The sequence below is a fragment of the Gadus macrocephalus genome, chromosome 22, assembly GCF_031168955.1.
Source record: "Gadus macrocephalus chromosome 22, ASM3116895v1".
Classification (NCBI taxonomy): domain Eukaryota; kingdom Metazoa; phylum Chordata; class Actinopteri; order Gadiformes; family Gadidae; genus Gadus; species Gadus macrocephalus.
The window spans coordinates 5,617,708-5,630,155 of NC_082403.1; the positions used below are offsets into that span (position 1 = coordinate 5,617,708).

At 45.1% G+C, this 12,448-nt stretch overlaps 2 protein-coding genes across 2 annotated transcripts; one reads left to right on the top strand and one right to left on the bottom strand.

Annotated features, from left to right (window-relative positions):
* Nucleotides 1-1,278: 1,278 nt before the first annotated feature.
* On the bottom strand, nucleotides 1,279-8,994 carry stk3 (serine/threonine kinase 3 (STE20 homolog, yeast)). The gene is made up of 11 exons (XM_060043179.1): nucleotides 8,820-8,994; nucleotides 8,162-8,242; nucleotides 7,828-7,956; nucleotides 7,364-7,478; nucleotides 6,756-6,920; nucleotides 6,110-6,277; nucleotides 5,604-5,741; nucleotides 4,884-5,009; nucleotides 4,209-4,413; nucleotides 3,307-3,500; nucleotides 1,279-2,893 (listed from the first exon to the last, which is right to left on the bottom strand). The coding sequence occupies exons 1-11, from the start codon at nucleotides 8,840-8,842 to the stop codon at nucleotides 2,735-2,737; spliced, it is 1,503 nt and encodes a 500-aa protein (XP_059899162.1). The 5' UTR covers nucleotides 8,843-8,994; the 3' UTR covers nucleotides 1,279-2,734.
* An 81-nt stretch (nucleotides 8,995-9,075) lies between these two features.
* polr2k (RNA polymerase II, I and III subunit K) lies at nucleotides 9,076-11,884 on the top strand. The gene is made up of 4 exons (XM_060043253.1): nucleotides 9,076-9,216; nucleotides 9,433-9,501; nucleotides 10,231-10,323; nucleotides 11,779-11,884. Exons 2-4 carry the CDS (start codon nucleotides 9,441-9,443, stop codon nucleotides 11,799-11,801), a joined length of 177 nt encoding a protein of 58 aa, XP_059899236.1. The 5' UTR covers nucleotides 9,076-9,216; nucleotides 9,433-9,440; the 3' UTR covers nucleotides 11,802-11,884.
* Nucleotides 11,885-12,448: the final 564 nt, after the last annotated feature.

The window sequence follows — 12,448 nt, forward strand, 5'->3', positions numbered from 1 at the left end:
AATAGGCCTACTAGTTGTTGGTTTAGTGACATTAAAAGGTAAACAACACTACGTCTAAACATAAAGTACATTTCTGCAAAGGGGATCTATAGTGGGAGTACGGTAACGAGTCTTCCCTCTGATGGTTGCACAAGACAATTGATTTACTAATCCTTTGTGACAAATCAACCGTCATGTCACATGTATGCAAGAAAGAACACGTATAGCGACCACTGCCTTTATACCTTTATTACTTTCGACAAAACATAAGAAGAAAATATAAATTAAGTTCAAACATATGGTTACATTCCACTCTCCACCCAAATGTACAAACTACATTGAAGATATTGTGAAATACACACGTCTAAATTATACTTGGATTAAATGTTGCAGAATTTTCGGATTGCAACCCCTTTATTTTTAAACTGCTAAAATCATTGTAATGGTTTGCACTTGTTAAAAACTGACAAAAGGCAGCTTTGAATAAATACTAGCCTATCATACTTGCCAGTATAGGCACTCTCTTGCTTTCTTCCTTTCTATATCATTCCTCTAAAGCAAAAACATCATAACCATGACCCCCATCATAACCGTCAGAAACATGCAACGTCACAAACTAGCAAGAAACAGGCCAAACATTCCCTCTGATAAATGGTCAAATAAAAGCCAATGTGTTAGCGCGTATTTTTTTAACTAGTGCTTCAAAAAGTAAAAAAAAGAAAAGCCAGTTTGAAAATATAAAATACAGTATTCCAAACTGCCAATACGTTGAAGACTTCAGAATATGTTTAAAGGATGAGATGTCAACTATATTCAACGAACATTGGTGGACATGAACTCCAAATACAATCTAGCAGTTAATGAAAAGATATGCAGAAAGTCTTAAAAGATGATTACATTAAACGGGCATGCATGTCTAAATGTCTTTGTGTCTTAATCCCCCCCCCCCCACTGAGATGTGACATGAATTGAGCAATTTGAAATCACTTCAAGCTTCAATTGTAGTTCTTGCTAAAAACTAAAAATGGCAACACACCAAATCTTTAGTTTGAAGATAGAAATACAAATAAAATTAGCAGAAAAGTAGTTGGATCTAGTCAGGCCATTTTAAAACCATCAACTGAAACCATGACGAAGCATGAGTTTATAGTGGCACTATAAACTCTATAGTGGCACTATAAACTGTATGTCGAATGGTCAAAGAGTATTTTCAACACTTTTTTTCCGACATAGTTCACTCAATCTACGTTCCCGTGCGGTGACCTCAGGGTTCGATCGCTTGGTAAACATGCATCTCTGTTTAAGGGGAGGAGGCCACCATTTTGAAACAGCCCTTGAATAAATCAAAAGAGTGGAAGAAAATAATCAAGTATGACCAGAATGATGGAGGAATGTGAATGTCTTGTGAAAGGTAAATCAGCGAGATACTGATCCATCCAAAGAAAAATAAATAATGGAAAAAGATAAATAATTGTATACACAAAAAAAGATTGTTTAGCGTGAAAGGAAAACCAAAATCACACAGGAGACTTAATGTGCACTTTATAAAGTATGCATTATGAAGCTAACGAGAAGGTGGTTTATCATTTCACATATCAAATCAAAAAATAAATCACAAAGGATTAAACTGAAATGTTAAAATATCATGGCCCATGAACCACTCCAGACCTAGACCTATGAGGTCTGGGACCTCTCCCTCCTTCCAGATCATTCCAACCCATTTCCACCGACATTCCGGCTTTCCCAATAGATTACATCATATGAAAACCAGCCAGCGAAGACGCTTTATCGTTCGATCTCTCCAACTCAGATCGCATCACTTCCTCCTTTTGAAAACCCGCTTTCAACCACATTTTAAGGCATTCTTCTTCATCATCCTCTTCATGATTGTCTTTGGTCATAGGCGAAGCTCCACAGCTTGTTTTAGGGACACACTAAATTCTTTTACATATTTTTACATCAAAAAGCAGCAGATTAGACGCCTGGTCGTTTTGTCAGCTTGGCCGCTTTACCTTCCTGCTGATGTTTCCAGAAAGGGAGGAATGCAATCAATTAGTCTATTAACATTCTCCACCTCGCACAAGTTAAATAACGCAGTGATAAAGTTACGACTCTGCCACATTATATCTCCTTCATTAGGTTTTGTTTTAAGTGGCTCCAGGAAGATTAACAACAACAAAAAAATAAAAATAAAGATCCAAGCATTTAATTGAGTGGCGAGATCCTGGGCTGGCTGTAGTGGGAGCTGATACAAAACAATAAAACAACGACTGTCCTGGAGTGTTGGCGGCGGCGGTACACAAAGTCAGAGACTCCACGAGAAGCAAAGTAGCGAGGCCCGCGCGTACATGACGTGCGGGCTGTAACATTGAGAAGAAAAGGGACAAACACCTCACGATCCCCCCCGAGCCGGCCCACCGTCCGCTCTGTCCTCGGCGGGAGTGTACCTCGGCGGCCCTGCGCTAGTGATCGTAGCTCAGCGGCTGCGACTTAGCGATCGTAGCTCAAGCTAGCCACCGTTCCCGTGCGGATCCAGAACGATCGCAGAGAGACGAACGCACCATTGTTTCTCAAGAGTCTTGCTGTGGGAAAACGATCCCGTTCGTGCCAAAATAAGATTGTCCGAGCGGGGTGATTGTTGGAGGGGGGGAGGGTTGAGGGGGGGAGGGTTGAGGGGGGGAGGAGGAGGAGGAGGAGGGACGTACAGGCTACCAAAGGTCGGACCGCGAAGGGGGAGGGTGGGGGTGAGAGTCGCTCAGAAGTTCTGCTGCCGCCGCTTCTTGGCGTCCATGGCGTCCAGGATGGGCTGGCGCTTGGCGGTGTAGCGCTGACGCAGCTCCTCGATCTCCCGCTCCATCATGGGGTCGAGCGCCGTCAGACGCATCTGCAGCTCATCAAACTCCAGGTTCTTCAACTGAGGGCCCAGTATGGAGAAGAGGAGCAGAGAGAGGTTATGGCACATGAGGGAGGGAGGGAGGGAAGCTCAGGGCACAGGGGCTAGGGTCGGACAGGGGGCGAGACACGTCAGCAGATAGAACTCCTGATTGGCTTAGAAGCCAGGCCTGTGTTTGGACTGAGAATCAGATCAGAGGACCGGTTTGTAAGTCACCGAGATATATATCCAATTTATTAAACTGGATATTTTTAAGACAAACTATAATATGTATTCCTTCTATTAAAAACCCTGCAAGGAAATATTAGAAGGATTATAACATTCTGGCAAAAAAATAATACTAATAACAACAACCGCATTGTAACTAATATGACAAAGAGCAGGTATGAGGGCCCATGAGGCGCCGTCTCACAACCGGTTCAGCCGTAACTCACAAAGTCGAAGTCGCCGTCCTGGGGCACCTTCCAGTTGTCGGGGAAGACGCTCTTGGCCTGGATGTGGTAGGCGGGCTGCTCCTGCGGCTGGTTGTGGTTGTACTTCTCCTGCTGCTGCGCCGCCTTGTTGGAGTCCTGCTTGTCAAAGTAGTCCATGAAGGACGGCCGCATGGGCTGCGTGGACGTGGGGTGCCCTGACGGGACGAGGGGGGGGGGGGGGGGGGGGGGGAGACGAAGCCGTTAGTGGGAAATCGATTCACGTCGACTTATTAGAAAATACGCTATACACAGAAGTGATCGGCCATGACATTTCTTCCGCAAAGAATACACAATCATTCACTCGAGGCGTAGACGTCTTTCGAAACCGAATGTAGTCAATCCATTATGGTTCAGCAGGAATTAATTCCTAAATTAATAAAGTGTTTGTTAATTAAATTGGTACCCGTTTTTCCAAAGGGCATCATCAACGGGCACCGAGGCATAAACCAGCGCAAAGTAGAACACAAGTTCAGAGCGCAAAATAGAACACAAGTTCAGAGCGCAAAATAGAACACAAGTTCAGAGCGCAAAATAGAACACAAGTTCAGAGCGCAAAATAGAACACAAGTTCAGAGCGCAAAATAGAACACAAGTTCAGAGCGCAAAATAGAACACAAGTTCAGAGCGCAAAATAGAACACAAGTTCAGAGCACAAAATAGAACACAAGTTCAGAGCGCAAAACAGAACACAAGTTCGTCGTCTGGTTCCCAGGCTGGGCAATTCGCCAGTCCAATTTTTAAAAATGATCAAATCTCCCCCTAAACCTGGACCTCCACACCTCCCTGGACCCCCCAAGGAAAATCCCCCCCCCACTAACTAAACCCGGGGCCGGCCCCGTTCAGAACCCACGCAGAGCACTCACTCCTCATGGACCTCTGGTCCTCCTCCTCCTCCTCCTCTTCGTCACTGTTGATGACCATGGTGCCCAGGTCCAGCTCGCACATGGTGCTGCCGTGCTCGATCATGGTCTGGGCCCCGTCGCTCATGGTGCCCGTGGCCCTCATGGTGCCGGGCCCCTCGGGGCCCGACTTCACCATGGTGTGGGAGTCCACCTCCGTCTCCTCGTCCTGAGAGGAAACACAATGCTTCGTTATTCACGGGGAGCGGTAGACTGGGTTTTGTTCAGTTATTGGCTTGGTGTGATTACCATTTCCCAAATAGTGTTGCTTTGTGCATTCCGTCATATGTTTTCCACCGCTTCTCCCTGGCCTTCTTGCCGTAATAAGTAGTAACCACTCCAGTTTTTCCAACCACTCCCCCCCCCCCCCCCCAACCAACCTAACATCCTGTTTTACTTGGAAAAAGCCAAAACCATCATAACCGACTGAGGAACTCATCAGAACCATCATAAGCTCTGACTCACCAAAGCAGTGTGAACATCAGGCATTTTCCACCGGACTTGTTACTCCGTCTCCTTATACCAGAAGTAGGAGGGAAGGAGGTAGGAGTATTCCCTAAAAAGAAAACGGCCAACCCTCCGATCACGGTGTGTGTGAATGTGTCGCGGGGTGTGTTGTGCGGTGTGTGTGTGTGTTACCGAGTTGTCCTCCTCCTCTTCCAGCTCTCTCTGCTGCTCCTGCTGCCTCTTGGCCTTCATCTCCATGGCCTCGGTGATCAGGTCTCTCAGGATGCCCACCGGCTTGGCCTGGCTGATGAAAGCATGCTGCAAAGCACGCACACACACACACACACACACACACACACACACACACACACACACACACACACACACACACACACACACACACACACACACACACACACACACACACACACACACACACACACACGTTAATAAAGAAACAACATCATGAAGTTCAGAGCAGTTCAACAACACAGATTGTGGTTCAACACTCTCATGGTGGCACTACTGGGATCCCCAAAAGACGGACAAATGCACCATTGTGTGCAAACACATCATAATCATTTCTATCAGTATTTAGAAATACTCTGTCAGTTGGAAAAAAGCCCAGGTCACCCAGTCAGTCACTGAAGGATTGAGTGAAGGAGTGAGTGAATGAGTGCAGGAGTTAAGGAGTTAAGGAGTGAAGGAGTGGGTGAAGGAGTGAGTGAAGGAGTGAAGGAGTGAAGGAATGAAGGAGTGAGTCAGTGACTGAAGGAGTGAAGGAGTGAGTCAGTGAGTGAAGGAGTGAAGGAGTGAAGGAATGAAGGAGTGAGTCAGTGAGTGAAGGAGTGAAGGAGTGAAGGAGTGAAGGAGTGAGTCAGTGACTGAAGGAGTGAAGTGAGTGTGTGTTACCTGCAGCAGCTGTGTGGCGGTGGCCCTCTGCTCCGGGTTCTTCACCAGGCACTTCTTCACAAAGTCTGTGAAGTCGTCCGTCCAGAGCTCCGGCTTCCTGAAGGTCGGGGGCGGGTTGGTGGGGATCATGAAGATGGCCTGCGGGGGGGTCAAAGGTCAAAGTTGAACGTTGAACGAAAGGCAAAAAAACACAACAATCTGTTGACAGCGCTGCAACCGCTGCTACTTTGTTCTGTTTATATCATCACTACGATTTACCTGCGTTTTAACATTAATTCAATGCCAGGCAGACTCACCCTTGCCATGTCATGAGGCTTTCGTTGAACAGACTTTCCGGAAAACAACCGCGACATATCGGATAATAAATCAATTACACCAATCACCCAAAAGACAACTCCAGTTACCCTGAGTCACCAACCACTTCCTGTTCCCACTTGTGAGCTCGTGAGCTGGTTCCCCCCCCCCCCCCCCCACGGTGAATCACGGTGCATCATGGGTGGACTCACTCTCATGGGGTGGATGTCTGCGTACGGGGGCTTGCCCTCCGCCATCTCGATGGACGTGATGCCCAGGGACCAGATGTCCGCCACGCAGTTGTAGCCGATCTCCTGGATGACCTCCGGAGCCATCCAGAACGGGGTCCCGATCACGGTGTTGCGCTTAGCCATGGTGTCCTGTACAGACGCACAGACACACACACAGTCATTTTCCGCACAGTCCACACCTCCTCTATAAATACCAATATAACTATCATGCATGATCTTAATATAAATATCATACATTATCTTGATACAGCTGACACTCATAATTAGATGCAGAGTGCTGTATTGATCTCAGACTGGATGTGAGGAATGTGGGCATCAAGTACAGGCACTGAAGATGTAAATATCCATCATCCCCCCCCCCCCCCCCCCCCCCAAGTCTAGTCAAGGTTTATTGTATAGCCCTTAATCACAGCTACCGTCTCAAAGGGCATTACAGGCCATATATGTATGACATCCCACTGATGATTTCCCCCAAAGGGCAAGGAATAACTCCCTCAACTATCAGGAAATAACCCTTGAGAAGGAGCGCAGACTGGGGCCTCCCTCCTCCCAGAGACGGACAGCAGTGCGATGGTGCCGTGGTTGAGCAACATGGTAGGGGTGTTACCGTGAGCTGTCCGGCGACCCCGAAGTCGGCCAGCTTGGCGTGCCCCTCCGTGTTGAGCAGGATGTTGCCGGCCTTGATGTCCCGGTGGATCTTCCTCATGAAGTGCAGGTACTCCAGCCCCTTCAGGGTGGACTTCAGGATGGTGGCGATCTCGTCCTCCGTCAGCTGAGCGACCATCAGGTGGGGGCAGCGTGTGGGATAAAGTGTGTCAATTAGGGGTGAGAGATACGCTAAACTCACAGAAGACTCGTGATGAGCGTCTTCCATGATTCTGGATGGATTCACAATAGATTGTCTATTAATTGTCCTCTTGTCTAGCATTTGGCTTTGTGTGTTTACATTATTGCAATCGGTTGATATTACTTATTAACATAAAAATGACATTATCTCAAGCACACTAGTAATTGGATACATGCACATCAACGAAGCAAGCAAAACCAATTGGCCACACACACACACGTGTGTAGATTTGTGTGTGTGTGTGTGTGTGTGTGTGTGTGTGTGTGTGTGTGTGTGTGTGTGTGTGTGTGTGTGTGTGTGTGTGTGTGTGTGTGTGTGTGTGTGTGTGTGTGTGTGTGTGTGTGTGTGTGTGTGTGTGTGTGACCAACCGTTTTGTTGCGCAGCCTGATGATGTCAGAAACAGAGCCTGCTCCACAGTATTCCATGACGATCCACAGGTCTGTGTTCTTAAAGTAACTTCCATAATACTTCACCACATAAGGACTGGAGGGAAGTGGCAGAAAAACACAATTAACTGGTGTAGCAAGAACTGACCAAGTTCCCTTTAGCACTTCAAAACTGAACAACTGAGAATAACCTTTAATTGTGAAAGCTGTCTAAAGGATTTGAGGTTTGCGTCAGACACTTGCGTCAACATTTTTAATACATCATTCAAGTAGTGAAAACATTCCCTTCACACTTTTCGTGGAACCATATCACACTCAAAATAATAACATTATTTTTTTTACCAGATCATCCTAGAAAACACTCTAACACGATGGGATAATGTAGCAACTTACGTATTTGTTGACTTGCAAGAGAGAGTAAGGGCATTGAAGCAGGGCCTTCCTACCTGTCACACTGTTGCATTATGGAGATCTCCTTAATGATCTCCTGCAGGTCCGACTCCACGGGGACCTGCTTGATGGCCACCACCTGGCCCGACTCCTTGTGTATGGCCTTATACACACTCCCATAGGAGCTACAGAGACAGGAAACTCAATTTTAAAAAGCAGTGCATGGGCATACATTCACCCAAATACCTTTTGTCAGCAAAACGACATGATGACCATTTCAATGCCAAACAAGAACACATAAGAAGCTTCACAGTGATTGGTTATGTGAGGCTGACACAAACGTTATAAACATTTGTTGTAAACATTTGGATCTATAAATGACACGCTTACCCTTCACCAAGTTTCTCCAAGACATCAAACACCTCCTCCGGTTGTTTGGTCAGACTGTCTTCACTGAGCTTTTTCAGCTTGCTGTGAAGTGGATACAAAGTGGTACACAAGTAAGCAAGTGAACTCCCCAACATATTAGCCCAAAATAGGAATTATAAAGTCATTGTATTATATGAAATGAGTGTCAAGCAATTATGACCAATACTAAAACACAACCTCATAAAAGGAACCTACTGTAACAAACTCGGATCATAAAGATCTGCTGATAAAGGCAGAATCAGCTTCACTGACCAAAGAGGAGTGATGCGTGGCAACGAGTAGGAATACTTCTTACATTGCAGCCAGTGCAACATTTTAGCAGTCCAAAAATGGAAAAAGTTGATCACCCATTGGAAAATACCCTAACTTCTATTAGCCTGACAGCTATGAATACATCCATGATGTCTGTACCAGGATAAACCTGCTGTCAAGGCACATTGACTAATGTCAACACAAGAAAAACACAATTGAGGAAACGAAGGAACATTTAAAGTAGTTGCGAATAATTTAATCATCAATAACCAACTAGGCTAAATAATGTTGAGAGACAGCTAAGCTAACGAACGCTAGTTTATGTCAGAATCTGCCTTGGTTTGACGCTGGATCAAAGTGTACACACCTTTTAGGCGCAGTCTGCTCCATGGTTTAGGGGTTCAAAGAGGACACACGTCGCTGTGAATGTTTCCAAATCGGACAGATAAAGTTAGTGTTTAGGATCTGCTCATTATTTTATGTGTCTGTCGCTGGGAAACTGTGTGGGTCCAGCTGGGGAATGGCAAGGCATGGCGCCCTCTGGTGGGTCGGAGTACACACGAACACACACACAAACACATACACGTACGATGAGATCTTACAACGCACCAATGACTAGTGGTAGGGAGAATTATTTCAGCCAATCAAAGCACACTTTGTTGCGAGGTCAGTGATTGGTGTACGCATGCGCGGGCAGTACAGTGTGCGATTCAAAGAAAAGTAAATAACTATCCAGTCCTTCACACTTGTGTTGTATCCCTCAGGTATGTTATATTTCAAATTAAAAATTATGATTGTAGGTTTTTAATAGATTTATACAAGAGTTTAGAGTCGCTGTTTAAGGCTCGGAAAACTGACGTTATATTTCCGTAGCCAAATAGCACCACCATGCTTCTCTGTGCTTGTGGATGAGACGATCAGAAGTCCACAAAACGGAATCATCTTGAACGAAACATTGAATAAAAATGCGTCCTTTTTAGGGTCAGGCATGGATGCCCAGAAGGACGTTCAGCCTCCCAAGCAGCAGCCCATGGTGTACATCTGTGGAGGTAAAATAGTGGTTGCATTGTTATGATGACTTGGTATTTTTCTCCTGATCGTCGTAAAAGGGTAGAATGATATTGTGGAGGTTTGATTTTTCAGACCACAATAACGGTGTGCATTAAACAATGTGTATTGATGGACGGTCATATAATACTATATGATCATATTATATATTACAGTACACTCCAAACATTTTTACAACCCATTTCATTAAATTCAGGCCATGTTTAATAAAAATAAATAGTGTTTACCTTGCCAGGAAGTATATCTATTTTGCAGCTGTAATCTGTCTTAAATACAGTACTGTGTGATGACTCATGCTCTGTGAATAGAACTATATATGACATCCAGTTACAAGGGAGACTGTTGTTGACCATTATATACATCTATAATGCCATATAACGCTGACATCAAAGAACCAGGATGCTAGAATGAATCAAAAGCTGACCTCAAATCTGACATCATGGTTTGAATAGATCTATAAATCTACTCAAAGCATGGATCCTTATCTACAAGATGATTTTACATTGTTATATGAACCTGTAAGTCTGTGCTGTGACCTCTGGTGAAAAGCACCAAGTGTATGATGTGTTCAGGTCCATGCATCCCACAACCATGTCTCCCACAGATCCATAGACTCTCAAAAGGCCTTTTCTATCTCTTCACTGAAGCCTCTTTTCGGACTCCGCTCCTGTGCCATGTTGAGACTTTGATGTTGTTCTTCCGTCCCACAGAATGCCACACAGAGAATGAGATAAAGGCACGTGACCCCATCCGATGCAGAGAATGTGGTTACAGAATCATGTACAAGAAGAGAACCAAGAGATGTATCCTTTCCTAAGTGTGCCGGTGTATTCTGTAGATTGAATGTGGGTTAGACCTTATTTTAAAGGTCCCATGACATGCTATTTTATGTATTCTTTAATATAGGTATTAGTGGGCAACTAACACAGTATTCAAAGACGTTCCCGAAATTCAGCCGTGGTGCAGAGTTACAGCCACTCCGAGCCAGTCGCACATTGAGCTTCCCCCAAATGCGCTGTTTTGGTGTCTGTAGCTATAATGCAAATGAGGAGGAGCGAGGCGGGTCAAGGAGGAGAAAGGGATCGTTGCCGGGCAGCGCTTAGGCACCTCTGCCTCCGGCGGTGGTCCCTCAGCGGGTCTCAAGCTGGAGACATTAGCCGCCAACAATCCCTTTCTCCTCCATGTCGTGGTTCATGTTCTTGAGGGAGTCAAAGCCAAAGTTCCTTCCCCCCAATTCATTCTCAACCTTGGCTGAGATAGATAACCCCCAATACGAGTCTCTTTGTAGAAATACCAGAGACGAGAGTCCGACAGAACGGTTATCCAAATAACAAGGAAATGTACAACACTTGCGTTACAGTCCTGGAGCTCTATATCTAAATAATATCATATAATACATAGAAATCTATATCATTTAATACATATTATCACGGCCAAAAGCTGTGTGCGCCTCCAGACGATATTTGAATCACAAACGACTTTGTCGGGTTCTGCGACGTCTCTGGTTCTTCCACTTTCACATCAACCTGAAGTCGACTGAACCGGGCGCTGCCTGCTGCCGGCTGCCCGCTGCCGGGCGATGGTGCCTCGCGGCAACCGGCGGCATGTCGCAGTTCATGTACTTCAGCCAGTCAAAGCCAAAGTTCCTTTCCCCCAATTCCTTCTCAACCATGGCTCAGATAACCCCCACAACAGTCTCGTTGTGGAAATACAAGACACGTCAAAGAACCGACAAGAAACACTTGCGTTAAAGTGTGTGTATACACACACACACACACACGCGCGCATGTGGCGCTCGCACGGCCGAGTCTCATTGGCGGGCCAACGTCTCTGGGCGGGCCAGGCAGAGTAAGGGGAGGAGCTGAGATTCCTGATGACGTCATGAATACAGACATTCCAAATCAGCGCACTTGAGCCTCCGTTTTTTCAAAGGCGAGCAGAACAGCTAGTGCTCGTTTTACACCAAACGCAAGTTTTAGCCATTGGGGGACCATAGGCAGGCTAGGGGAACTCATATTTATGTTAGAAAACCTCAAAGTGAGATTTTCATGTCATGGGACCTTTTAAGCATCTATTACAGAAATCTGAAAATACTTTTATTCCCAAAATACTACAAAATAAGTTTTTTGTTCTAACATTACTAGTGCATACAATCTCTGTGTTGACATGAACCAGAGACATATGAGGTTAAACAATCAAATTGCTGTGGTTGATTATAGGGTTAATAAACAATGTTAAATTCCTTAACTCCTATACAGTGGTTGTATTTGATGCCAGGTGAAGAAGAAGAACCAACTCTGATAAAAAAAATGTTTTTGACGTTTCTTTTGTAGTGTATGATGTTGTAAATAAATTTTTGAACACACGCCCTGACATTTAGTAGACCTGGCCACAAAGTTTCATTGAAATTGTTTAATTGTTTGGACAGTAAAGTATTGACAGTGCTATAAAATAGATCTTCTGTAAACGTTGCAGTTTTCTACTTGTTTAAGCATACCTATTCATATTATCCCATATTATTTTGACCTATAAATATTATTATAGATAATTGGAAAAGTTAAATAAAAAGCTATTTCTTAAAGCTGGGACAGGCAATTTATTCTAGAATAATTTTGTGTCGACATCTTGACCTCGCAAAGCCAACAATAAGTCAAATACTCTGACAAAACAAAACAAAACAAAATCCAGTATCAGTGGCTGTCCCAGACTGCTTATAAGCCTTTCCAATCTGATACCTGCGCGCTAGCTGGCTACCTGCGAGCCCTCGGCCCCTACATTCACCGCGCGTGAACAGAGTCTTCCTCCAGGCTAAGCCGAGTCCACCCACAGCCGACCTACTGCTAAAGCCAGCCAGCTAGTCATGTTTTGGGGGAGTGGCTTTAGAGGTTTGCCCGAAGGGAGAGATGGGATGTTTTCGGTTTGGTACTT

Coding starts and splice junctions, on each gene's coding strand:
- stk3 (XM_060043179.1), bottom strand. CDS start 8,842: ATGGAGCAGACTGCGCCTAAAAG. Junction 7,479..7,827: donor ATAATGCAACAGTGTGACAG/GTAGGAAGGCCC, acceptor ACTTCCCTCCAG/TCCTTATGTGGTGAAGTATT. Junction 5,742..6,109: donor CAGACATCCACCCCATGAGA/GTGAGTCCACCC, acceptor ACCCCCCCGCAG/GCCATCTTCATGATCCCCAC.
- polr2k (XM_060043253.1), top strand. CDS start 9,441: ATGGATGCCCAGAAGGACGTTCAGCCTCCCAAGCAGCAGCCCATGGTG. Junction 9,502..10,230: donor CATGGTGTACATCTGTGGAG/GTAAAATAGTGG, acceptor TCCGTCCCACAG/AATGCCACACAGAGAATGAG. Junction 10,324..11,778: donor CAAGAAGAGAACCAAGAGAT/GTATCCTTTCCT, acceptor ACTCCTATACAG/TGGTTGTATTTGATGCCAGG.